At 53.1% G+C, this 27,268-nt stretch overlaps 1 protein-coding gene across 6 annotated transcripts; it reads right to left on the bottom strand.

The window, feature by feature from the left end:
* Positions 1–643: 643 nt before the first annotated feature.
* FCHO1 (FCH and mu domain containing endocytic adaptor 1) lies at positions 644–27,268 on the bottom strand. 6 transcript variants are annotated; one of them, XM_081077518.1, is made up of 28 exons: positions 27,203–27,268; positions 21,224–21,268; positions 20,393–20,467; positions 16,284–16,375; positions 15,177–15,251; positions 13,892–14,033; positions 12,686–12,838; positions 12,326–12,430; positions 11,260–11,358; positions 11,085–11,181; positions 10,015–10,059; positions 9,825–9,903; positions 9,073–9,097; positions 8,904–8,961; positions 8,282–8,460; positions 8,173–8,197; positions 7,750–7,801; positions 7,088–7,179; positions 6,415–6,696; positions 4,836–4,948; positions 4,633–4,726; positions 4,393–4,501; positions 3,520–3,675; positions 3,080–3,212; positions 2,529–2,728; positions 1,856–1,911; positions 1,337–1,501; positions 644–934 (listed from the first exon to the last, which is right to left on the bottom strand). In XM_081077518.1, the coding sequence occupies exons 3-28, from the start codon at positions 20,417–20,419 to the stop codon at positions 912–914; spliced, it is 2,676 nt and encodes an 891-aa protein (XP_080933644.1). In that variant the 5' UTR covers positions 20,420–20,467; positions 21,224–21,268; positions 27,203–27,268; the 3' UTR covers positions 644–911. The 6 variants fall into 6 exon arrangements, with proteins under 6 accessions (XP_080933644.1, XP_080933643.1, XP_080933645.1 ...); XM_081077517.1 differs by lacking the exon at positions 27,203–27,268 and adding an exon at positions 26,031–26,093; XM_081077519.1 differs by lacking the exon at positions 27,203–27,268 and adding an exon at positions 22,803–22,869.

Here is a 27,268-nt window from a genome sequence, read left to right as displayed (position 1 = left end):
TTTGGCTGCCATCAAATAAAAGCCACCAGCACGGCTAAGGTGCTTCCTCCCTACTGGGTGTTCATCAAAGTGTGTGATCTCCCCTCAGCCACCCAGTGAGGTGGGTTACAGACGAGGAAACTAAGGCCCAGGGAGCTTCTGTCACTCACCCAAAGTCACACAGCTACTGGTGGTCAAGCAGGCTCTAAACCCAGGCCTTTTGGCTCACAGCCCACAGCTTCCAAGAGCTTTGTCCTACTCACAACTGGGTCCTTACTGCCTAGCATACAGTAGGTACTCAGTTCATGCTCATGAATTGACTAATAGCTTTCTCATGGAACTCACAACTCACTCTCTTTCTGTCTGGGGTGCCCCCATCTTGCAAACTCCTACTCATACCTCAAGGCCCTGTTTATAATGCCCCCTCCTTAGGAAGTCTTCCTGGCATTCCGCTCGGGGTTCCTCTAGTCCTTATCCTTTCCATGAGCCCAGCTCTGAGCCCATGGGACTGGAGGTGCCCGTGTCTGGCTTTTCCTTTCCTAGTATCACCCTACACAGGCGAGGCAGGAGGGGTGGGGGATGGGGAACATTAGGGATGTTAGATCTCCCCCACCCAGTTGTCTTTTCTTCCTCGCCTCTCTGGCAGTGGAAAGGAAACTTCCTGGAGCAGTAAAATGTTATTTTATTAGAAAATAAAGTGTTTATTCAAAGAACATTAAAAGTCTAAGGACCTGTGTGGGAGTTGGCATGAGCAGGAGTGAATCTCACTCATCCAGGTTGGGTGTGGGGCTCCTTTCCATGGAGTTGGGGCCTCAGGGGAGGCCAGGTAGGGACCCCAGGGTCCGGCAGGCAGGCAAGCAGGGAGCAGTTGGCGAGCACCAGGAGTCAGTGCACCAGGAGCTGTGGCTGGTGGGCGGGCCAGCCTCCCAGGCTCAGCAGCTCACCAGGTACATCCCTGTGGGAGTGGGGCAGTGAGGGGGAGGAGGGTCCCTTGTCCCTATTCTGGGACCCCCAATCCTCCTCAAAACACCCCTTCCCTCGTGGCCCCATGGGCCCCAGCAGCCCCTTGTGGGGGCAGGAGAAAGGGGTGAGAGTAAGGGTGGCATGGCAGTGCAGCTTCTGGCTCCCCACCTTGGATCCTTGCAAGGATACCCGCTCTCCAGCCCAGACACATGAATCCCCCTTCTTGACCCCTCCCACGGGGGCGCTGCCCACCCCCTCCCTGCCTGTGACCCCCATCCTGAGTCTCTATACCCCAACACCCACTTATCCTTCTCAAACACCCCAAACGCCTCCCCCAACCCCTGCACCCTGGCAGAAGCAGGAGCTAGGGCTTGGCTCCAGAGGGGAGGCGTACCTGTGGCAAACCTTCTCTTTACCAGTGACATGCGGTAACCACTGCCCACCAGCTCCAGGTCCACGCCAGACAGAGTGGCCCCCTCACTGGTGAACTGAGCAGCCACAGGGCTGGGCGTGCTGGGTCCTGAGCATGGCTCCCAGCTGGCAGACAGGTGGCCGGAGCCTGGGGAGACCTGAGGTCAGCTGTGGCCCTAGTCTTGCTGTGAACTGGGCTCTTCCCTGGCCCTGTACCCAAATCCTTTGATCTGTGGCCTCTGTCTGCCCCTCTGACCTTCTCTGGTGCCCCCCCTTCTCCTTTGGCCCCACAGTGCCATGTGCGGTTTGCAAAGGAGTCCTGCCTCAGGGCCTTTACACCTGCTGTGCCCCTCCCCTAGCTTTGTCAAAGCACTTCTAAGCCTGTCTCCGTGAGCATACTTCCCCTCCCCCAACACATCCCTGATTCATCCCCCATTCTCCCCAGTTTAGATAAGCCCTTCCACCTGAGACCTCCGAGCCCTCATGCACAACCATAACTCACCTCCTGCCTCAGACACATCCGGAAGCTTCCATAGGAGCCGCTTTTCCTCCAGGTTCCTGGCATCAAGAGAAGTTTGGTCAGGTCTACCCCAGAAAGCACATTGAGAGTCTAGGATCTCCTCAGTAGCCTCTCAGCCACATGACCCAAGCAAGTCAGATCTCCTCCCTCGCCTCAGTTCCCCTCCTCCACCCCCACTCCCCGAGGGCCCCACAGCCTTGCAGCATTTTTAGATGAGGCATTTGGTCCCATAAGTCTGGCTTCTTCATGGTTCTACTCTTCGTGTACATCTAAAGCAATATTGTGCGGTGACTGAGGGTGTGGGGCCACAAGCAGGGGGCTGGGTTCAAATCCTGATGTAACCTCGGAAAAGCCATTTAGGCTCCCTATGCCTGAGTTTCCCCTTCGGAAATGGGGACAATGGCAGTCCACATCTGGGTGACTGTTAAGAGCCTTAAGCCAGTCAGTGTGCAGACTCCATGGAACACTCCTGACACAGAGGAAGCTCACACTGTCAGATGTTACGATTGTTAATAACAACACCCTCAGCTGTAACAGTGCGAGCTCATAGTGACTGGTCCAGCCCAGGGCAGACCCTTTAGTTGCTGCATCCAGGGGAGGTCTGGGAGATTCAGGGGCACTGCTGAATCTCCCCCGGCCTCCCGTATGCCCTCACCAGGTGGCGGCTGGCTGCAGGCGGATGTTGGTCACAGGCTCCCCCACAGGCAGCAGGATCTGGACATTGGTGAGTGGCGTGGGCACAGCTGTGGCACCTGGCCGGTAGCTGTACTCTACCGAGACCTGAGTGAGGGTCGCCCCGCACTGCCAGTGGGCGCTCAGCTGTAGAGGCACGGACTGGGAACCCGGGCGGGAGAACTAGACGGAGTGAGAACAGGAGAGAGGACATAGGTTGGGCCGTTCTGTCTTGTCACATTGTGCAATATCAACCAGCCGGAGTCTGCACTGCACACACCACCCGAAGGGGCCCTTTCCTGGAGACCTTGTAGACAGTAGTGTGCATTGCACCACATTTCCAGCAGAGGGCAGGAGAGGGGCTCATGCTAACAAAGTCTCTGGACAGGTGCCAGTGCCGGGGCTCTTCTAATTTGCATAATGGTGCTCTCCACACTGTAGACCGCCTACCCAACCACTATGTTTTCCCTGTCCACGCTGCACCCCCATCTTCCTCTCCCTGGCCCCTCTGCTCAGCCCATCCACCTGGCTCACCTGGTACCGCAGCAACAATACATTGTAGTAGGAGGCAGCTGGATTCTGCTCCGCCTGGCGCTGCAGGGCCTCAGTCAGGGCCACCATGTTGAGCCAGAAGTCTTTGGTCTCAGGATCGCTCTGGGAGGGGTCACTACAGACACCGGGAATAATCAACCTTACCCTCACCCTCGAGAGAAGCCTTCTCAGGGCCCCCACTACCCTAAGGGCTTCCTAAAGATGCAGATTTCCTGGCTCACCTTGGGCCCAGTAAAGCATGGCAAGTGGTGGGGGGTGGGGAAGCAAAGGAGGGCAGGAAAATAAGGTCCAGAGTGGGGGAGGGACTTGCCCAGGGCCACACAGCAAATTCTGGGAGGCAGAGGAGGAATTCAGAGCTGGGGAGCTCCTGGCCCCCACCAGCCTCTGGGACCCCACCCCTACCCCCCTCTTCCCAACAATACCTGAACAACAGGTCAGCATTGGGCTGGAAGTGCTCAATAGGGGCTGTGTGCACAAGGCGGAAGCTGAGCACGGGCGGGGGTGGTGTCCCGCCGAACACACGCACGATGCCGGCTGGGAAGGTCATGGTCAGCTCCCCAGTTACTCGAGCCAGGCAGCTGGATGAGAGGTGAGGGGATGAGGCTTTGGCTCAGGGCTCTGCCCAGCACCTCATCCTGCCCTTCTCCTGGCTCCACAGCAGCCTATGGCTCCCTGGGCCCCTCAGAAGCATCAAGGCCCTGACTACACCAGCATCCTTACCCCCAACCTCCTCCCCTATGTCCCTGCCTATACAGCAATGCAGTCACCGGAAGGAATCCACACTAGGCTGGAGGAGGCAGGCATATCCCCTTCCCTAGTTCTCTTTTCCCCTAGTCCACCAGGAAGCTCACAGTGAAACATTCATTTTTGTGACCATCCTCAAGTTGGGTTTTAGGTCTCATACTCTCTTCCCCTTTGTGGTTTGATTTGAAGGTCTTTTCCACTGGGCACCGCCCCCAGATTATCCCTGGTCTCTCAATTCACTCTTCACCTGCCCCCTCCATGGGCATGGCCTCTGGTCTCCTCCCTTCAGGTTGATGCTTACAGCAGCCTCAGAGAAGTTCCTTTAAGCTGTGGCTACAACAGTGCCTAGCCCTGCTCAAACACTCTCTGTGGCTCCCACTGCCCTTACGACAGGGGCCTGGCCGCTCAGCTCAGTATTCAAGGCCCTTCCATGGTAAAGCGGGTCATGAAACACAGCTAAAGGCTGTCCCTGCTAAAACCCAGATGCACAGCCCCCAGAGAGCCCTGCTTGCCTGTCACTATCTGCAGTGACAGTATCCATCACAACGTACCTATGGCTGTGGCCACGAAAGTAGGCATGGACATACTCGGTGAAGGCGATAGCCACAGGCAGGGTATCCTGGGAGCCCAGGACCACAGGGCTTGGGCCCCGGGAGACTCCTGGGGTGGGGGGGAGAGAATGGGGGACCAGACAGTGAGCACAGGTCTCAGACTCCAGAACTCACCTTTGCCACCAGGGGCTCCATTATATTACTTAGCCCCCAACCCAGACCAGAGATGGTGAAACCTACCTGTACTGTGCCCTGTCTGAGATGAGAAGCTGGAACGTTCTGTGATGGTGCTGGGGCCTGAAGAGCCCAGCGGGGAGGGGCTCAGGGAACGAGACTGGAAGGGAAGGAGATAGGCTGGGCTGTAAACACCTGAGGGGCAATATCCTGATGTTGACCCCAGAGGCGAGCCCCAGCCCAGCTCCTGCCACGCCCCCTCACCCTACCAGGTCCCCGTTGCTGCGAGTGAGGGGGCAGGACACCTTCCTGGAGCGGGGTCTCCGGGGCGGGGCTGCCAGGCCCTCCCTGGCTGTAAGGTCAGCAGGTACAGGCATCAGGTCTGGGGAGTGTGTGAGAAAGACACAGCTGAGACGCTGCCCTGGGCCGCGCGGGTCACCCCAGGGGAGGAACTCAGCCAAAACTTGGGAGTTGGGCGTATTGTGGGCAGAGCCCCTAATGATCTGAAGTCCTGAAGATGCAGAGAAGGTGCCAGAAAGGACTGTAGATGCCATCCATAACCCTGAGCCTCCCAGACACCAGATGGGTAGCTCAATAAGGGGTGAGCTCCCCATCAGTGGGGCAATGCCAGCAAGGACTGGAAGCTCAGGAGGCGGGTATGCTACAGGGGGGATTCGGCAGAGTGTTTTTATCTAATATTCATCAATTCTATGACCTTCATCCTCTCTAAGAGTACGTGGCTGGCCTCCTACTCTGGCCCCCAGCTGAGTCTCACCCTTTGAAGTTAACTAATCACGATGTAAAACCAGGTTCCCCTTGCTCTCCTGCCTCCCCTCTACAAACACTTGCTCTGCTCCATCTACAAACACTTGCTCTGCTCCATATACAAACACTTGCTCACCCCCCCTCCCCGCCAGGCTGTGTGTCTACCCCAGGGTCTTAGCAGCACTGCTGACCCTGGGGCTGGATCCTTCCCGGGGGGGGGGGGACACTGTCCTTTGCACTGCAGGGGTTGAACGGCATCCCTTGCCTCAACCCACCTAACACTAGTAGCACCCATCTCCTTAGTGGTGACACTCAAATATCAGTGGTGACATTGCCAAGTGTCCCCTGGGAAGCAGAACTGGCTTAGTTGAGAATCCCTGTTCCACAGTGAAGCTCAGACAACTCCACTAGGGTCTACACTCATTCCCTTGGCCCCTCCCTTGAAGCAACTCCAACCAGGGTCTTTTTCTAACCAAGGACAGTGCCAAGCACTGCTGTCACCACTGCTGGGGACCTCATATGGTCACAGCCCACAGTTCCTCTGATGCAAAGGGGACTCCGCTCTTCTCACAGTCCCCCCAGGAGCCCACTCCTGCCTGCTCTTCTCCTCCCTTCACCTTCTAGCTTTGCCCCACCTTAGCCCTGGACCCTCTCTTCTCTCGAGTTCCTGGGCAGCTCCCCCTGCTTGGTCCCATCTCCCTGCTGACATCTTCCCCTCCTCTCCCTTCTCTCTGTCATCACTCTGTTTCCGCCACACTAATGTTCCCACTGTTTCTCAAGGAGCCTAAGCCACTCCCACCCTAGGACCTTTGCATGGGCAGTGCCTCCTGCTGGGAACGCCCTTACTCCCACATCTATACAACTTCATCCTCATCTCCATCAAATCTCATCTCAGATGTCCCTCCTTAGGGAGGCTCCACTCTTGAGAGCCCTCGCCAGGCATCTGCCATCTCCCGCAAGGATGGGGTTTCCTGCCCTCCTCAGTCCCAGCTGTATCCCCGATATGGTTGCTGATCACAGTAAGTGTGCGATTCTCCCCCCAGGACTCCAATAATTCAGATTGTGGGGTGCCGCTGGACTCACCTCCTCCCGCCACAGCCTCCAGCCCCCAGGGGCTTGGAGATGGTGCGAGGGGCTGTGGTGCATCTGAGTCCGATGGCAGCTGGGGCCGTGTCCCCCTTAACTCCAGCGGCTGTGCCCTACAGCTAGGTGGGCTTTGCGGGGTTCCTGGGCGGGGGACCCAGGAATCCGGGGAGGGACCAGGTGCAGCATGGGATGGCGAGTCCAAGCCAGAGTCCTCCACATTTTCGGGTGAGGAGGAGGAGAAAGGTGAGGGGCTGGACGTGAAGCCAAGACTACTGGAGCCTGCGGGGACGGGGAAGGGGGTGGTCAGCTCCAGACTTCACCCACACAGAGTCCCTTCCATCTTCCTACAGGCCACGCCCATGTTGAGGAAAGGCCCACCCCACTCAAAGCTTGTGCCCAATGCCCTCACACCTCTAGTCATTTATCTCCATTGGTGCCCCACCCACTGCCATCCCCCACTCTCACAAGGCCCCTTCTTCTCTCTGAATCTGCCCAGGAGCACTGTGACCACACCACCCTCACACTGCTCTGGACCCATTGATCTTCCCTTTGACCCACAAAGGACCCTCCCACATCCTCCCACCAGTCCAGCCCACCAACATCCTTGCAATGGCCCACCCACCTTCCCACTGGCCAGGCCCATAGCCCCTGAAACCCTTTCCCCCATCACCTGTAAAATCTTCGTGGTCAAAGGTAGACTCTAGGGGCGGCCCAAAGAGGTTCTTGGAAACCTGCTCATCTGATTGCAGTTTATCTGCACAGCTGGGGACCAAGTGGACAAGAGGTGTTGTTCTGTTGTTTCCATGCCTCCTCCAGTTTCAGGGCCTTTGCACATGCTGCTCTTGGTCTGGCCTTCTTTCCCCCAGTGCTCCCTGTGGCCACCTCCTGCTTCTCTTCAGGACTCAGCTCAAAGTCATCCCCTCCCCATCCCAGAGGTCCTCCACCACTGGCCTGACTGAAGTCACCCACTCTTCTATCATATCACCTGCTTTAGTTTCTCTATAACACTTAGAAGTGCTGAATATGTACTAACTTACTTGTTAGTCTTAATATCTAAGCCACCAGAATGTGACTCTGAGAAGGGGACCCTGTATTAGTCCTATATCCCCAGAACCCAGAATGGCATGAGTACACAGCAGGCACTCAATAAATGTTCACCAAATAAATCATTAAGTGGTCTCTCAAAAACAGCACAGCCTCAACTCCCTGCCCTGATGAGACAAGGGAAGACAGAGATACGGGGAAGCAGCCAGGAAAGAGAAGAGAGGTAACGGGGATGGCCCTCACCTGCCCATTCATGATAGCCCGATGTCCCAGCCCTGTGGAACTCACCTGCTAGCCCTCGGGGCTGATCGAGGCCTCTGCGGTTTCCCAGCAGCATCCCCTATGAGAGATGGACCTCCCTGAGCCTTCCTGTTGCCCCACCTGTAGTGCTCCCCACTCCATAGACCAGGAGACTAAGGCCCAGGGCTTTCCAGCCAGCTGCCCACAGTAACCAAATCAGGCAGAGAGGGATTTGAACCTGAGCCAAGCTGTCTCCAGGTTTTGGCTTCTTTCCCAGCCATCCTTTTTGGCTCTCATTTAATTCTCATAATGACCCCATTTTATAGGAGACTGAGTGTCAGAGTGGATAAGCAGCCTGCCCCAAGTCACACAGCAGAGCTGGGATTCGAACCATACTCACTGTCCAGTCCCTGCCTCCCCTCCATGTTCTATTCCCCAAACCGAAGATAGATCCCTGAACAGGCAACTCACGTGAAGAATGGCGTTTCATGGTGCCCTGTGGACAAAGGGGGTGGCATCAGGTCGAGTGCATCCAGCCAGCCCCACCAGCCCCACCCAGAACACCTCTCCCATGCCTCACCCCTGGGCCAGGAGGGAGGATGAGGCTGCCAGCCGTGGCCCTGAGCTGTGCAACCGCTGCCTCGGGGCTGCAGGCTGTAGCCCGGGCTGGGGCAGGCTTGATATGCACATAGAACTTGCGGGGCTCCTCATCATCAAAGTCGGAGTCACTGGACGAGAAGTGGGAAGGCTCGGCAGTATGTGCACTGCAGTCAAGGGGCCAAGCAGATTCCAATGCAGGGCCTCCCTCTTGTTAGCCCTCAAATCTGACCACATCCTTTCCTGCTCAAACCCTTTGAGGCCCAGAAGAATTCTCTCTCTCATCACTTGTCATCTTTGGCCCTGCCCCCATTCAAGCCTTTGCATAAGCATGCCCTGCCCTAACTAGTGAACTCCTATTCCGCTGCTAAGCCCCAACTCTGGTGCCCTCTCCTTCAGGAAGCCCTCTTGTCTCCCCATCTGTGGTAACCCAGCCCCTCCTCTCTTCCTCTTGCCCATCTCTGACCCCACAGGGCAGGTATCTGCATTTGGATTTGCTTTGTCCACACTAGAGTCTCCCCCGAGAGTGTACACAGAGGGTTGTAAATGGTGGGAGGGGTCACTTGCTGTGCCAACAATTGCCCCAGGGGGTGCCAAGAGGATATTGTTCTGGGTCACATCAGGTCGGACAGTGAAACCTTCTTCATCCACCTCTGGACATGCCTGGGGGGACAAGTGGTGAGTCAGGTTCTTCCCTACTAAACTTCCCCACTCACCTTGCCCAGCTCCCCATTCCTGGTCCTCAGATCTAAGAACGATCTTGATGGCACTCACCCCTAAATCAGGCTCCAAAGAATCTCTGCAGATGGAAAAAGATATTGGTGTCAGCTCCCCCCAATGCATCTGCCCTGCACCGGCCCCCAACATTGTATATGGCACCTAGGGGAAGCTTGGGCTGTGACACTGTCCTGAGCTAGCCCTTCAGGTGGTGGGATCTTGGGGCTTGCCGGGGGCGGCAGTGGGGGGCAGTGAATCTGAAATTATCCAAGCAGGTGGTGTTCTCAAACAGCATGGAAGGGGAGGAACCCTGGAGCTCATCAAAAGGGCTGGCTTGAGATGGCAGGGAACGTAGGGGCTAGCTCTGACAAAGAGAAGAATCCTGGGTTGGCAAGGGTAAGCCTGGGCTAGCCAGGGAAACCATGGGCATTGGGAAGAATTGAGTACTAGTTTGGGCTGGGAGACTCCCAGGCTCGTCTTGGCAAAGTAAGAATTTCTGGGATAGATTAGGTGAAGAAATAGCAGGGCTAGTCTTGACAAAGGGAGGAATCCTGGGCCAGTCCAGGCAGCGGTAGTCCTGGGAGAGTCTGGGGCAGACAGCCCATGGTCTAGCCTTGGCAAAAGGAAGAATTCTGGACTAACTTAAGCAGTGGTAATATTAAGCTAACCTGAGACAGAGGTACTCCTGGTCTAGCCTGGAACAAGAATACTTCTGGGCTACCCTAAGCAAGGAACTTCTGGGACTGCCTGGGCAGGGGGAGGGATCCCAAGCTAGCCTGGGCCAGGGCTGGGCAGGGGTGCTTCCTCACACAGCTGCAGGTGGCTCCCGCTCCCGCCGGCTCAGTCCTGGGAGGCGAAAGGCCTTGGCTCCCCGCAAGCGTTTCATTGCTAAAGACAGATCAGGGGCACAGCTGAGCCCAGGGGGTACCTCCTTCCCATTCAGCTCCGCCTCCCTTTTCCCATGGTCCAACCTGGGCATCCAGGCCCAGACGTACTTGCCTTCCTGCAGGGCAGCTGTGCTATACGCCTCAAAATCCAAAGGCCCTGAGACAGAAGAGATTGAGAAACTCAGTGGATGGGAGCCTGGACTTGGGAAGGGTAGCAATACACCCTTGGCCATACAATAGCACCTGGATCTGAGCTCACAGGATCCAGGGCATGAGCCAAGATGCTGAATCAGCCTCACAGATGATCATGAGTGGGATGTGCCAAAGCTTCTTCTCCCACCTTGGGATGGACTGTGGGTGTGATACCTGAGTTACTTTCACTTCCAGTATTTCTGGGTAGAACCTGGGTGGGTCAGGGGATGGATCACAAGTCTGTGCAATGGGCTGGGTCTCAAGTGCCAGGATGAGGAGCTGGGACTCTCTCCTAAGGGCAATGGGGAGCCATGGAGGGTATGTGAGCAGAAGCAGGTCATGATTGATCTGGGCGCAGTGAAGGGCCAGAGTGGGGCCCACACAAGGAGAGGTGGCCTGAGCCAGAAGAAGTGAGCTATAGAGACAGGAGGGAGAAAGGACCAACCCTAGTGGATGACTAGACTTGGGGACACCGACTATGTACCAGCATTTACTGAGTGCCTCCTGTATGCCACGCACATACTTTGCCCTTTACCTGCATCAAATTACTGAATATTCACAATACCATCAGGTGTTGATGATGATACTAATCCCCACTTTCCAGATGGGAAAACTGAGGCTCAGAGAATTCAAGACACACATCCAAGGTCACACAGCAAGCAATGAAGAAAAGACTCAAATCTAGGTCTGACCCCAAAACTTTTGCTTTTAACATTTCCCTGACCCTACATCTGGGTAGTTTCAGATGGTTTTTTTTGTTCAACAAACCTCAATGGCTCCCTTGGGTCCTTGGGGTAAAATCTGAACAGCTAAGCCTGACAGCTCGGGCATCAAATCCTCTGTTTCTGTGGGCTGTGGAATTAGATTTATCATCAGCCCATTTTTCTGATGAGGAAACTGAGGCCCAAAGAAGTCTCCTGTCTCTTGAGTCCTGCTCTTTCCATGCAGCTGTGGCCTTATAGCTTGACCCCAACAGATACCCCGACTCACCAGGCTTCTCCCGGCCCGTGCCCTTGCTCTCTGCAAATTTCCTCAGCAGCATCTCCACGCTGATGTTCTCTATGTTTTGCTTAAACTCCTCATGAACCTGTGCCAGGTGAGTGGAGTGTGTAAGTGGGCAAAGCCAGGGCCCCCATCCTCATTCCCCATCCCTGGCCCCACTCACCTGCCCAATCTGCACATGGGTGTCCTCCACTGAGTGGACATAGGAGCCCAGCAGCGCCTTCATGTGCCGCAAATGGGTCTCCTCCATGGCTTGGAAGCGCTAAGGCAGGAGGGGAGAGGCAAATGGGAAGGTGGAGGATATAAGGAGTGACCATGTGACAGCTCGACCAATCAGAATGTTCCAACTCCTTGGCCTCAGCGATTGGTTTGGGAAAGAGCCAGTAAGTCTGCCCTGGGACTTCTGCTGGAACTATAGGAAAAGAGACACTTTCCTACACTGAGTCAATGGATTGATGGAATGCATGTGGAGGCTGCTTGTGGCTACTTTGCTGCACATGCACATTCCTTCCAATTTGAATGAAGGTTTCTATCATTTGTAATAACTCCCTATTACTTGCCAAAATGAATGAATGTATGAATGAATGAATGAATGAATGAATGAATGAATGAATGAATAAATAAATAATAAATACATAAATACATAAATAAATAAATAAAATAGGATTCCTAATCTTGAGATTCCAATCTGCTTTTCATACATCTGGGAAGACAGAGACCCAGAGAGCATCTTATAAAACGGTTAAATACCTGGTGAGTAATGGAGGCTGGACCAGAACCCAGGCCTTTCAGCCACCAGGAAGTGTCACAAGACTCTTAGCTTCTAAATCCTGCCCTATCTGGTTCAAAAACCTCATCAATAATAATAGAAATAATAACGTAGCTCATAGAGCGATTTTTATGCACCTGGTACTAGTCTGAAAACTTCTCATATAGTGACTCATTTAATCTTCACAACAACTCTATGAAGCAGGTAGTATTACTGTCCCCATTTTTTGTCTCCATTTTAAAGATGAGGAAACTGAGGCACAAAACTGATTTTTTGCTTTTCAAATAATAATAATATCAACAGCAACAGTAGCTAACGGGCTCTAGAATTTGATGGCTTTACGCCTATGATTCTGAGGCTCCTGGGAGTCGAGGGTGTGGGAGGTTCTGGAATTCTGAGGCCCATAGCATCCTAGGCCAAGGGATGTGTAGGTCTCTAAGGTATGACTCCCGGTTCTTACTAGAGCCGAGTCCAGCATCTTCTGCTCGAAGTCAGCACGGGCAGAGTTGTACTTCTCCACTGAGCGCCGCAGGCTCTCTGCCGCCTTCTTGGTCTTAGTCTCTGCCTAGGAGACATAGGGAGGGGACAAGGTTGGAAGGGAACACTTGGGGTGTTTCGCCCTTACTCCCCACCCCCTGCCCCATCACCCAGCTGGTAGACTCCTTGGGGTGCCCAGGATGTGATGACCACATTCAGGTTCAGTGACTATCACTCTGTGATGTTTTCACTCTCCATCAGGCAGCCCCGTTGCTCCTCAGCAAAGTCCTTGGACCACCTGCGTGGGCTGGTGCCGACTGGAAACTTGCAGTCCTGGGCTCACCTTGTCCATCTCTTTCTGGCTGGTGCTCTCTCTGCGCAGCCGCTCTTGGTCCAAGCACCGGTTCAGGTAGTTCTCACGGGACTTGGGCAGAAGCTGACTAACGCCTGCGAGGGCCTGCACGGCGTCCAGGGTGCTCACTGCTTCCTCTTTGCACTGGGATGGCAGGGAAAGGGGAGTGTGTGTACCACCTGAAGTCCCTGCTGGGGGGCAGGACCTGAGCAGATCCCAGCTTCCCAAACACTGTGGGATTCCAGGTCCAATAAAGAACTTTACCTTCCACACCTTGATCCCTAGCCTAGGAGTTACCGCTATTATCATATGTCTCCAGAAATAATCAGCACGTGGATAATGTACCTGTTCTAGCCCATTTTTTTTATGACATTGCAGCAGTCTATGCTGTTTAACTCACAGACTTTTCCACTTCATAATCCATTCCCCAAATTGTTCCACATCAGCCCATAGAAATTTTCCTTGTCCCCCAATTTTAAAAAAATGTGGTTAAATACACATAACATAAAATTTAACGTCTTAACCATTTGTAAGTGTACAGTATTCAGTACTAGGACCAACTCCCCTTTTTGTAATCGGGGTTAAAAACTGCAGACTCTGGGGCCAACCGCCTATGTGCCAAGCACCTATAACTCTAGAATTACAAGCTGCAAATACTTTGGGATCCTGAGAGTCTGAGGCTTGAACTTCCCAAGAGTCTAGGTTTGAAAGAGTCTAGAAATGTCAATAATAAGATCTGTAGCTTCTAACGCTCAAGATCAGGGATTGGCAAACTTTTTCTGTAAAGGGACAGACAGTAAATGGGTTCGCTTGTCATAGACTAAAAAACAGCCATGGACATGCATGGACATGTCATCTCATTTTCACATGTCACAAAATATTCTTCTTTTGATGTTTTGTCCCCACCGTTTGAAAATGAAAAAACATTCTTAGCTCGCAGTCTATACAAACACAGGTGGTGGGCTGGTTCTGGTCCGCAGGTCACAGTTTGCAGACCACTGGTCTAGGATTTTGAGAGTCTGAAATGTCTGACAGGTCCCTGCTCAGTGGGGTTCTAGGTTTGATATTGCGGAATTACCAGAATTCTCACAGGTACATGCCAGGGGCTGGAGGTTCAAAGGCCCCGAAGGTCTGGGTTCCTTCCAGCCGCTGGCATCCCCAGCCCACCCCATTGGGCAGTGCCCACTGGGTACACACCTTCTTGTGCGTCTTGAGCTGCTCCTCGCTGTAACGGAGCATGTCCTTGATGAGATCCTGCAGCTTCCGCGTCAGCTCCAGGTGGCAGAGTGCCAGCTTGTCCGAAGAGACACGGAAGACCTCCCAGAGTGGAGCAAAGGTCCTGGAGACGGGCAGGGTCACACCCAGGATCCAGCAGCCCAACCCCCAAGGTCCCCTCAATCAACATGGTTGACATTGGCTCAGGCACCTACTGTGTGCTGGGCCCTGCTAAGCATCAAAACATAATAATTCATTTAATCCCCACTGCAACCATACAAGGCAGGGCTGTGACAGGGAACTGAGGCATAGGGCATTCTGTAACTCATGCAAGCCTCCTCTGCAAATGAACGTCAGAGCTGGAATTTAAGTCCAGACCCTGAGGCCCCAGAGTTCTCACTCTAGATTCTAGGCCCCACCTGATACCCAAAAGGCAGCTAAGACCCAACCTTCCAAAACCAAGTTGGTGGGGCCTTCCCACCTCAGCAGAATCCCCTTCTGGCCTCCCCACTGCCTTCCCTCCCTGCTGCCTTCATTTCTGCCCCTGATAGAACTTTTGCCCCACAGCAGCCACAGGGAAATTTGCAAAGGCCAATGGGACCACATCACATCCTTGTTTAAAAGAAACCTTTGTGTTCGGCCCCTGTGCCCAACCCCCCCATTTCATCTGCACCTGGCCCAAGCCCTGCAGCCATGTCAGACTGACTCTTTTCTCTTCCTTGAACATGCATAATGCATGGCTGCCTCAGGGCCTTTGCACTGGCAGAGCTGTCTGCCTGGGTCTCTGTCTCCTAGACATTCCCATGGCCAATTCCTCATTATTAAGGTCTTAGCTCATAGAAACTGGGCCCAAACCTGAGGAAGTGCCTGATCTCTCACGCTCCTATTTAATTCCCTTCCTATCACTTTTCACCCCGGGAAAGGCCTTTGTTTAAGTTTGTGGTTAACATCTGTCTTGTCATACATCCCAGATGTGCACAGAAAGAACACAGCATGAAGGTGCTTGAGGGTTTTATCTGTCTTGATAATGGCTGGATCCCCAGTGCCTAGAACAGTACCTGGCACATAGTAGGTGCTTAGTAAATATTTGTTGAATGAATGAATGAATGAACTATTGAGTGAATTAATGAGTTACCTTCCTCTGTCCAATAAGCCCCATAAGTGGGGGGATGATTTCCTATCCTACATATCCACCCAAGGACAGGCTCCCAATGATCCCAGGGCCTCACGACCTTAGGGACCCCTACCCCATTCATAGCCCACTCACCCTATGGGAGTCCCATTGCTCGCCAGCTTGGAAAGTTTCGCCATCGCCTTCGAGTAGGTCTCCTCAATAGTGGCCCTGGGTAGTAGGATGCGGAAAAGATGGGGAAAATTCTGGGCACCCATGGGAGAGGCCCTGCCCCCCTGGACCTCAATTTCCCCATCTCAAACATCTGAACAGTGGCTCTCAGTGAGGAGAGTATAGAGGGCGGCATTTGGTAAATTCAAGGGAGAGGTTTTTATCCTTAAGTAATACATTTTACTAATAGTAGCAGGAGTAGCAGCAGCAGGTGAAAAAAGTTTTGAGCACACACTATAAATGCTTTATACGGTTTGTCTTATTTAATTGTAGGAGACAAACTCATATTTCTTTTTTCCCTCTGGACAGGCACTGCTAAATGCCTACCTAATATTTATTCATATTTTCATCCAGACTAACAGAACCTCAAATTTGTGTGGGATGCCCATTAAAACCAGTTACCCATGGGAGTATTTTTTGATAGAGTACCCCTGCATGGGGTACTGCAGGCAAGAGTGGATGATTTCAGGGGCCAAAGACCCACAAAATAAAGAATGGCCCCTGTCCTGTATGGTTCAGGCAGTTCCACTTGACAGCCACAAAAAGAAAAATCTGATTATAATCCTTTTGACTACCCGATTTAATAAGCATTCAGCTAATGAGCTGCTGGGTTGCAGCAGAAGGATGCCTTGCAGTTTGAGTTTATTATGTTTTCTGGGACACTACATTTCATTTACAGGCTGAAATGTAGATTATTTCATCACACATGTGTTTTCTTTTATTATACTTAGGGCACGAGATTGAGTTTTCAAAATTCCTCTTGTAAGTAGGTCATATCGTCTTTTTAGGAGAAGGCGTTAGAAACCTGGGGAATGTTAACGAGGGGTCATGGGGCTGAGAGTGTCGAGAACTGCTGGTTTCCAGTGTCTCTTACCAGGTTTGGTTCTTGGAGCCCACAGGTGTCTGGACCTGATTAGGCAGGGCGTGGTATGGCTGTGAGGTGGGATGGGCGGGGCCACAGGTGGGTGGGGGTGAATGGACTGTAGGGCGTGGCCATGTGGTTGGTGGGTGGGTGGGATGTGGGAACCTCACCTCTCCCGGATGAAGTCCACCAGCTCCTTGGTGGAGACAGGCCCCTGCTTCACGCTGTGGTACAGAACCTCAAAGCCCTGATTCTTCTCACCCTGCAGAGGATGGAGGTGGAAACTGAGAAAGGGGATGCAAAAACACAAACATCAAGGTTGCCTAGCAACAGGGGCGTTGACGTGAGGACCCAACCAGCAGAAGTCTATCCCCCTGGCTGTAAGGATTGGTTCAGGCCTGAGCCAATCAACCTGTTGCATTTCCCCGGTCACAAGGATTGGTTCATGGGCCTTAAATTGGCCCAATCCGAGAGAAGCCTGGGATTTTTGTCCTCTAGTTGAGGGAAAGGCATTCTCCGGCACTGGTTGCCTCTCTCGTTCTCTATCTTTATGTCTTTGTGTCTCTGTCTCTCTCGCTTTCTCTCTGTGTCTCTGCCTCCATCAGTCTCTTCCCCTGCTTTTCTCTGTCTTCATCTTTCCATAAATGAGGAATTAAATGGACACAGAAGATTCTGGAAGCCAAGTGGAAACCATGAACTTTGGAAAGAAGCTGAACCTGAGAGAGTTCGAATAACAATGTGTTGAGTCAAGTTACTGGATCAGACCAACCCTGAAAGCCACATTACCCCACGTTTCAATTTTGTGACCCAATATGACCATGGTAGGGTAAGTCACTGTGGTCAGTTTTCTGTTTGGTTCAACATGGAGACTCCCTCTGAGCAAGGTCCAGGACTGACACCTCTCTCAGGACGCAGCCATGTCCAATAGAGGGTGGAGCACAGAAAGGGCATTTGAGTTTGTTGAGTAAATGAACAAATGAGCTATTACCCAGTACTGGTGGGAACAGAGCTTCTTTCCCAGTGCCTGATGGTGCATTGCGCTAAACCTCTTTCCTCCCAGTTTCTGGGGTCACCAAACTGGGAGAGGCCAGGGCAAGTCACCTCTCTGAACCTTTAGTGGCTCCTTGTTAAGGTCAGGGAGTCATCTACCTCTAATATGGGGACAAATAAACACCAAGATGATCAGGGTCCCTTACAGCCCCAAAGGCAACTCTAGTTTTTATTCATTTGTGGCATCGGTTAACGTTTTGCTTTAAGTTTGCTTATGTTTCTTTTCCAAACACGTTTATCTAAAAGGACAACTTTTACCTCTATTCTAAGTGGAAAACCAGGACCCCACGCCATAATGAAAGGAACAGGAAAAAAATAAGCGACAGCTGTTTTAATGACGCCAGACTATGTCGCATGTAAGGGCATATCATATACTGAGCTGTTCATTAACAGGGAGATCAGCTGGGGTCCAAGGGAACTGGAGACATTTTAGCACCAAATGGGGCCTTGTAATTTGGACTGAAAAAAGAGAGATTGGTTATTTCACTACCAATACAAATCACTGATGTGACCCTTTGGCAGCCCTTCATAGGCTCTCCGTAATGATTTCCTTCCATTCTCCTCCAATTTGTGGGGTTCACCATCCCAGTTACCTGGAAGCTTGAAGGCTAAAGCCAGCAGTCATTACCAGATGATTCCTCTTGCTGCACAAATGGAGAAACTGAGGCCAAGACTGGGGTAGACCCAGGACAGCCCAAATCCCCCAACAGTCACTCCTCATTCTACAATTGCGATGGCTCCCTATTGCCCACCAGCTCCTGAAGTCCAAAGCCGTTAGCCTGGAATTGCCTTTCCAACCTCATCTGCCAGCTTCCTCTTAGCCTCACCAGCAAAACGGCAAGCTGCAAAATGACATGCTGTGCCTTCCCGCCATCACACCATTTTGCCACCCAGCTCACCAGCCTGCATCTCTTTCCACCTACCCAAATCTTTCCACCTCTCAAGGATCATTGCCAGGCCCACCTCCTTCCAGAACCTTCTCAGACCTTCTTCAGACCTCCACTTCCCTGAACATTCACTGTTGATCCCTCCAGCTCCCCAGGAATCTCTTCCCAGGTCTACAGTTGTACTTTCAATGTTGAGGAGTCAAATCCTTCTTTTATGGACTGGGTCACTTTGGGTTGGTGATTTCTCCTCTCTGGGCCTCAGTTTCCTCATCTGACAGATGGGGACAATGACAGCTCCCACCTGCCAAGGGTCTTGGTGACTTGAGGCTGGTACAGTGCTGGACACAGGGCCTGTGGTGAGGGCGCAGCAAACAGCCCCAGCAGCCCCTGCCTGCCCCACCCAGGGGATCCCTGAGTGAGGCCGCACCAGGCACCGCCGCCCAGGCCAGCATCTGGTGCTGACTTGGAGCCAATTGCTGGCCTGTTTCCCAGACCTGGCAAAACCGCCAGCAGTGTCTGCCTCCCTCAGGCTGAGCTGACAACCGAGGGTCCTAGGAAGGGCTGTCTCGAGCCTCTGTCTCCCCTGAGAACTTCTGTACTCCAGTGTTGCTCCCACACTAGCCCCAGAGGGATCTTTCTAACACAACTTGATCATGTCCCTCTGCTGCTCACACTTGGTTCCCCAGTGTCCTCTATGCCTTTAGCCCTGCCTTGGCCCAGCAGGGCCTAAGGCATCCCTGTCTGACTTGATCTCTTCTGACTGGAGCCTCCTTCAGGCCAGCCAGGGTTCCAGTGTCACCCAGCAGAGTCACCAAAACAAACAATAGATTAAATGAAACATTGATGAAAAGAAACAGACATTCCCTGAATCCCAGGGAGGCAGGAATGTCATCCTTTTCCCCCAGATGGGGAAACTGAGGCTTCGAGATGTAAAGTCACCTGCCCAAGGGCTCCCATTCAAATCCCAAACTCAAAGTTCTAATCCATTTGCACTAGACTATCTTTGGGTGCGGGGGGTGGGGAGGTGGCTTCTATTTTCTCTTTGCTGATCTGAAATTTCTGCAGCGAGCTTGCATGCCTCATGAAATTAAAAAGAAATTTTAAATAAATGTAGGTGCCGCTGTCAGGGTTCCAACACGTGGGCAACACAACTGATCCTCAGTCAACCCCCTTATACAGAGGTGCCAACAGGGGTTCAGTGGAGCTAGCCCCTCACTGGGAATCACACAGCCATTCAGAGGCAAATTCCAGGGACTCTTACCCTTAGGAAGGGGGTGGAGGTCAGTGCCACTTTACCACCCCTTATGTGGCAAGGGGGTGTGGCCCCTTTAAGAAACAAGTGCCAGTAAGAGGAGCCCCAGCTGGGGAGGCAGAAAAGGAGGGAGCAGGGCTTGTTGCCAGGGGCAACCAGTTGCCTAGCAACGGGCTTCCTCTGGCAAGTTCAGGGCCTGCAACTGGGGAAGGGGCTTTCTGCCCCGTCCTTCCTCAACCGTCCTGTTCAAACATCCTCTGTGTCTCCCCATTAGCCTGGCCCTGCAGGAGGAGTCCGGTGCCCCCTACTAGCCACCCAGTATCACACCTCTGAGCTTTTGTCCAGGCTGTTCCCTGTGGAATGCCTTACTGACATCCCGGAAAATCTCAGCCTTCAAAGCCCATGGCAAACTCGGTTGTGTGTTCTGGCTCCTCCTCTAGGTGCCCCTAAGGTACTGCAGAGCTGGAGGTGTCTGGCTGGTTCTGTGTCCCCCAGATTGGGGACTCCTTGGGGTTAGAGCCAGGACAGAGTCTCTCTGGGAGGCCCAGCATCCCCCAGAGTTGACTGGGTATAGGGTGTTCATGGCCGGAAGGGCGGTTATGAATGAATGAAAACAAGTCCATTTCACTTGGGCCCCCTTGGGTCACAGCTTGTAGTCCTCAGCCCAGAAGGTAGACTGGTGAGGGGTCCTCTAGGGGTCAAGCCATGAAAACCCCCCAACTCTCCAGGATGGGAAAGATATGGAAATCCCCTGGCTGGAATGACCCTGGATACTGGAAGTTCAGTCTGGCCCGGGATTTGAGCCCTGATCCTGCACTTTCTCACTGGACAACCTTAAGTAAGAGAGTCCTACTATGAGCCTCTGTCTCACTATTGTTCAAGCTGTGACACTCCCAAGGTCACAGGGCCCGTGAGCTCTGGGGATGTATATTCAAATCCAGCCTGACTCTTCTCATTTTCGTTTCTATCCCCTGCAGACTCTCCATCTGCCCAAGACTCTGCTCACAAGCCACCAGGTCCCCCCACTTCCATAAAAGCCCCCACAGTCCTTCCAGGAGACCCCACCAAAATAAAAGTGGGCCATACTTACCCAAAAATGCTCCCCAAAATATGACATTCTTATGACCTCTGTGGAGACCCCTGCAGGCTCCTGTCTAGTGCCTGTCTGAAGAGAGAGGCGAGTTTGAGCTGCAAAGTCACGAATGTCTTGGGCCTGAGGAAGGGAAATTCCAACTGTCCTCCCTGTAGAGAAGGGAGAGAGAGGACAGAGGAGGAACCAAAAGCCCCAAGGCTGGGAGTATGCCAACGTTCCTGAGATGATTCAGTCTCGGGCCTGCTCCCCAAATATCCCCCAGTCTAGGAGGACAAAGCTGGATACAGATGACCCCACTCCTATGGGGTGAGAGCTGGATTAGATGGAGGGATACGTGCTGGGGGAGCCTAGATTAGATGAAGAGGCAAAGGAATTAGGGTTCTTAAGCACAAATAGGAGTTTGCTATGTGTGTGGGGTGCTACTGGATGAGCCCTAACATGGGCAAAAAAGTTCTGGGCCATTTTGCATATGGGAAAATGGTTCCCCCTAAGGGGAACCCACTTGCCAAGGTCATACAGATTGGAACTGACAGTGAATTTGCACCCTGGGCCAGCTGAGTACGGACCTGAACACTCAGCTCCACAGTGGGCAGCTCCTGTGGGAAAAGGATCTGGTAAGAGGTGGATACTGGGACTGGGATTGGCCACATGGGTGTTGGGGTCCTTGAAGTGTCCCCAAGGGTCCCTTGGCATCTCCTGAATCCCTCTACAACAATCCCTGTCTTATGCACACTCCCGGGATGCAGAGCTCACCCCTCACCATGGTGACCCAGGTGGCATTGGTGCCCCCAGAAGTCCCAACCCTGCCCCCTGGAAGCCAGTGTTCACCTGGTGTCTGAATCACTGTCCAGCTCTGTGCCTCAGTTTCCCCATCTGCAAAACAAGAGAGAATACCTAGAAGGAATCTTGCTAGTGGACCCCAGGACTCCCTGCAGAGAGGGTGGGCCAAGCCACCCAGCAACAGAGGGACACTCGGTGTCCTTGGCATGTCCTCAAGTCTGAGCTTGTCACTGGAGCTCACAGACCTCATTCATAATTCATGACTCCGCAGGCAGCTCAGCAGCAGCTGGGAGCCCAGGAGGGACAGTGGCAACAGGGACGGCACTGGTGACCACAGGATGGGAAAGCTCCCTGGGCCTTACCAGGAAATGACTGAGCAAGGACTTTGGACAAGGCTGCCCCTGGCTGAGCCTCAGTTTACCTAATCTTGAAAGTAAGTTTAACTTGATCCATTATCAGCTAACCCCTAGTCCCTTGACTTCACCCAGCACCCACCATGTACCCACATGGCCAGGGTCTATGAGATGATTCAGCCCTGGTCTTGATCCCTGAGGAGCCCCCAGTCTAGGGGAATAGAACTGGTCCTGTAGGGTCGGGGCTGGGCCAAATGGAGGAACAAGGATGGAGGGAGCCTGGACTGAAGGAGGGGACATGGGAGTTGGGGTTTTAAAGCATGAATAGGAGTTCATTAGGCAAAAATTTATTGGATTCAACATTCCCAACCACCACCCTATGCTGGGTGATGCTGGGGCCCCTGAGAAACTTCAATCACCAGTGCAGCCCCTGAGGAAACCCAGTCTGGCAGGGGCATGCTAGGCTGACATCCCAAGAAGGAAAAGCCTTACATTTCCATCTCATTTCTTAGTTTCTGGCCATGGCCTGGACCCTGAACATGGCTAAATCCCCACAAGCTACACTAACGACACAGGAACCACAAGCCTCATGCAGCAACTTAATCTTAAATGAAGTAACATTAAATACAATTAACCTCCCAGCTCCTTAGTTTTGTCAGCCTTGCTTCCAGGACTTAGTAGCCACACAGAGATGTCGGCCACCATATGGGACAGCACAGATAGAGAGTTCTGCTAGACAGCGCTGCTCTACAGGTTCCTAGGAGGCACCGGGCCCAAGTTCCCCAGAAAATAAGAATCTCGCTACTGTTTTTTACCACTCCAGTTAGATTGCCTCCCAGCCTCACATACACTGAGCAGCAGTATGTACGCGGTGCTATGCCCGGCTCATCGCAGGGCCCAGTTCATTTAATTTTCACAACCACATCATGGGGCACAATCCCAACTTTAGAGATGAGGAAATTGAGGCGTAGAGAGTTCACTCACTGTCCCCAGATCACTGCGATTTTTGTCTCTCGCTTGTCTGCCAAAAGACGCCTGTTCGGAACCACCATAGCGGGCTCTGGGTTTCCATGTCCACTCTACTGCTCCGCAACTGGCCCTAGCACTCAAAGCTACATTGCGAGACAGACCCCCCTCTCCCCATGCAGGCTCTAGCCCAGCCCAGGAAGTGACACCTGCTATTTCTGAAACCCAGACGACAGGGGGGCCTACCTTCTGTTCCTGAGGGGGGTAAAGAGGGGCAATGGAGGCCTCCTGGCACGGCTTGAACTCACCGGACAGGGAAACAAGTGGGGCTGGAACCCAGTCAAACATGGCAGGCACCAGAGATAGCCACGCAGCCCCTGCCACTTCCGCCAGCACTAAGCGGAGGCCTGTGGGCGTAGGGGACAGGAAGCTCACCCGCCCCGCCCAACGCCCAACTGCCACCTCCCCTCCGCTCCCCAGAGCAGTACCCTTGGGACCTCTCTGGAACTACACAGGCCATGGATGGGTAAACTGAGCCCCGGACCTGCAACCCCCAGCCTGGGGCTATTATTACCCAACAAATCATAATCATGACAATTGTGAAGTAACCGAACCCACAAACTGAGTGCCAATCTGGGGCTAAGCATTGCACATCTCACCATCCCGAGGTGGGCCAATGATGTCTGCCTCATAGATGGGGGAACCAAGGCTCAGAGAGGGGAGTCTACACATCCAAGGTTGCACAGCTAATGAATGGCAACACCGAGACTCAAACAGGGCTGTATTAGGACTTTCATGGGCCCCCAGACACGTTTGCCTTCCCCATGCTCCATTAAAAGAATTTAAGCTATATTTTACAACTGCTTTGGCATAAAAACAAATATATGAATATCACATATCAAAATGCTTTCTTTGATTCCAAAGTTCTTTTTTTTTTTCCTTCTGAGTTTAAAAGAAGTTAAAACATCTTCATGGACCCCTAAAAGTATTGTGCCTGAGTCACTACATCTGACGGAGAAGTCAGACCTGCTGGAACCCAGGCCTCTTGGCCTCTGTAGTGCCAGTGCAAAGCCCAAGGTGGACAGAGACTTGACCAAGGTCACACCGCAGGTTGTCAGCTGACCAGGACACCCCTATCCTGTGGCTGCTGGAAGCAGGGAACAGAGTCCTCCCTGGAGGTGTCTGACCTGAGCCCTGGCACCATCTGGAGATGAATCCTGCCTCCCCAGCCCTAATTCCCTAAACCCAGGACACTGCGCCAGGTGGAGTATGAGAGCAGGCCCAGGAGCAGATAAAACATCAGGTCAGGAACCCAGTCAGCCAAGACAACAAGGCATTAGCTCCTGGCCTCTTGCTGGGTGACCTTGGGCCACCCCAACCTCTGGGCCTCCTGGGTCCTATGAAACAGCATCTGACGTTTTGCTCCCCCTGGTCTCCAGTTTGCACACAGTAGGGACAGTTTGGGGGTTTTCTCTTCTTTTCAGTGGCCAGCTTCTTGGCCATGCTGTTTCAATGACCAGCTCTGTCACGTGCTTCCTCCCCTCCAGGTTCAGCTACTAGAGTTGTGGCCATTTACATACTCTGGCTTGATTCTCACAAGGACACTGAGCGATAGTATCTCATCTTAGCCATCATTCCAAATGGGGAAACTGAGGCATAGGCTCCATGCTGCATAGTGACTGAGCCATTGAGTGGCCATGTGAGCTCACACTCAGGAATTTTTCAGTTCTCCCCAATAGTAACCCCCTCTTCATCATTTCATTTGGCAAACAGCTACTGAGCCTCGACTGTGTACCTGACTGCTAGGCTAGAGACACAACAGGTGACATCCTTGCAGACTCCCCTCTCTCCTTTCCACTCCTGGTCAGTTGTGACCCCATTTATGATCAGTAATATTGTAATTAGTATTATAATGATCACGTCTGTACTTACAGCACTCCCATCCTCCCACAGTCTCCTTTGATCTTCCAAGAGGGATTCAGCCCATTTCACAGAGAAACACACCAAGATGCAGAGGGACAAAGCCACGCACAAGAGAACCGTATTTGAACTTGGGGGCATTCGACTTCCAGCCCAGAGCTCACCCCTGTGCCCACTACAGAGACGGAGCTTCAAGGGAGAGAGGAGAGGCTGGCCTGGTACCTCCCACTTCCTCCTGCCCAAGACCCCGCCCAGGCACTGATTTGCCTCTGGCGTGGGTGATGGTATGTGGGTCAGGGTGTGCCCTGGGTGATCCCACCGGTGAGACCAGGATGGTGGAGCCCCCATTCCAATTACTGCAGCCCGGTGATATAATTTACTGTCTGGCAGAATAGCCCTTGCAGCAGTGCCAGAGTATAACCATCAACCCATTTTGCAGTGCTGTAAACTGAGGCTCGGAGGCAAACAAGGTTTGGGGGGTGGTTCTCCAAACCCTCCGTTGCTCTCTCACCCCCCAAACCGCTGACATCTTAAGCAAAAAGGTGAGGTCACGATCTGGCAAAAGGTGGGGTGGGTGGGTTTCAGAATCTGTAGAATACAGGCTCTGAAGTCCCCAATCCCATTTTCAAAGAATACCAAAGCTCAGTGAGGTGCTGTCACCTGCCCAAGGTCACCAGTGAGGCAGGTCCATCTAGAGCCACCTCCTTGTCACCACTGCGATTGGGACAGATGGGGCAGATGACTCCCGAGATGGAGGTAGATGGAGGGGCCGCCCACCCCACCAACCCTCCTCCGCCCTCCACTAGGAGACAGCCTCTAGCAGGATCCTAATTTACCTCGATTTATTTTAATCCCCAGGAACAGATGCTCACTGCCCAACCCCCACTGAGGCAGGAACCACCCCCAAGTCTAATCCAGGCCCTTCCAGACCTGGTCTGGCAATTCCAGCCAGGCAAGGGACACTACACTGACCCCCTCCCCAGAATTCCAACCTTGGGGTTCTTGAAGAGAATGCCAGTGAAAGGCCCCCCTATCCCATCGTTGTGGTAAGGAGGCTGGCATAAGACAGTCTACAGGAGGAGCCCAGGGGACCCCAGCTCCTCTGCCAGGTCTGGATCAGGGTTCACGGGGGACAAAAAGGGAAGGGGGTTCCTCATCTCGGTCCTGCCGGGGGTGTGTGTGTGGGGGGGGTGGTTCTGCATATCAGAGCTGGGAAGAGGGAAATTGGGGGTGGTCTCCAATTCAGCTGTCCTAGATCTCAGGCTGGAGGGTTAGCGGCGCCCCCATCTTTGCAGCCCCCGAACCTAGACCCAGATCCAGGCTTAGAATAAAGGGATTTGGGGAGGGGTCTCGCGTCATAGCCGCCCCACTGTACGCTCCGGTTCTAAGCCAGGAGACCATCGACTAGGAGAGGGGTCCCTATCTCCCTCCACGGATCCCTGATTATTACCAGGGAGAGGCCGGGCCGCCCACCGAGCAGCCCCCCACCTCGCGTTCGCCATCTCCCAAGCTCCGCTGCGCCTTTGCCCCTCGTGGCCACCAGAACTGCAGTGAGCGGTGCTCATGGGGGACTTGCGCTGGCCAGGGGATTGGGGGAGTCTGCGGACAGCACTCACCTTCCGAGCTCAGACGAAGCCCCACGCCCGCCGCCACCTGCGGCTCGGTCGCTGACACTCGAGCCCGCCCCGCCCCTCCCTCCGCGGCTGCGGCGCGGCTGCTAGATGGCTCCGCCCCCTGGGCGTGGCCGAGAGAGTCCCCAAAGCGAAGAAGGCAATGCGAGGCAGGGGCGGTCTCTGAGTCGGCGCAGCCAGCCATAGGGCCCTGTAGGCGGCAAACTCTGCCAACCCAGCGCGCTGACTGGCTAATCCGGAGGAGAGGCTCCTTTTTATCTTACCCTCCTTCCACCACCTGCAGGTTATTTGCATAATTTAAAGAGACAGGCGGCGCTCCATCCACCTGAGATCCGGTAGGAAGGGGAAAGGACGATCAGTTTATTGAGTACCCGTTGTGTGCCGCACTGAGAGCAGGGCTTGATGCCTCCACAAGCCTGTGAGCGGGACATTACTGATCCTTATTTTACAGATGGGGAAACTGAGGCTCAGAGAAGTCAAGAATTTGCTCGGGGACCACACAGCAAGTCATCAGTCTTATGAAAGCAGTTCAAGAATCTGGCCCCAGGGGTGGGAAAAACCATCCCCAAGGATGCTGTCATGTCACAAATCTGAAAGGCTCCTGCCCCTCTCACCTGGGTCCTCATAAAAGGAGATTTATTTACACAGTGTCTGCCAGTACCCCATTCAACCCTCCGGTTTAATACTGGAGCTGATCTGCCTGCCCTGACGCCTCCTCCTCCTCCTCCACAGCCGCCCATGGGCCTGGGATTCCCTGAGTCTATCCCGTTCATCATCCACATCGGTCCTGTGTCTCTAAAACACCCCAATTTGTCCATTTTCCTGTACGCTGCAGGGACCCTGGGTCCAGTATTGTCCAGCCTGGATGCTGCCTCTGCTTCCTACTTGGGCCTCTTGTTGCCTCCACCCCTGCCTCAGACAATCCCTGTTCTTCATGGCAATTATTTTTTTTAATAAACTTTTTTATTTTAGAGCAGTTTTTGATTTACAGACTTATTGTGAAGATGGTATGGAGGGTTCCTGTGTATCTCACACCCAGTTTCTGAATTAATATTGAGACATTATTATTAACTAAAGCCCATATAGTTTATTCCAATTTCCTCAGTTTTCCCTAGTGTCTTTTTTCTGCCCTAGGATCCCATGTAACATTTACTTACCATGGCTCCTTAGGCTTCTCTGAAACAGTCTTAGACAGTTTCTCAGACTTTCTTCGTTTTGATGAC

The sequence above is a fragment of the Rhinolophus hipposideros genome, assembly GCF_964194185.1.
Source record: "Rhinolophus hipposideros genome assembly, chromosome: 16".
In the NCBI taxonomy this organism is placed as follows: domain Eukaryota; kingdom Metazoa; phylum Chordata; class Mammalia; order Chiroptera; family Rhinolophidae; genus Rhinolophus; species Rhinolophus hipposideros.
Note: the sequence above shows the minus strand (reverse complement) of the source record. Positions and strands in the feature narration are given on the sequence as shown.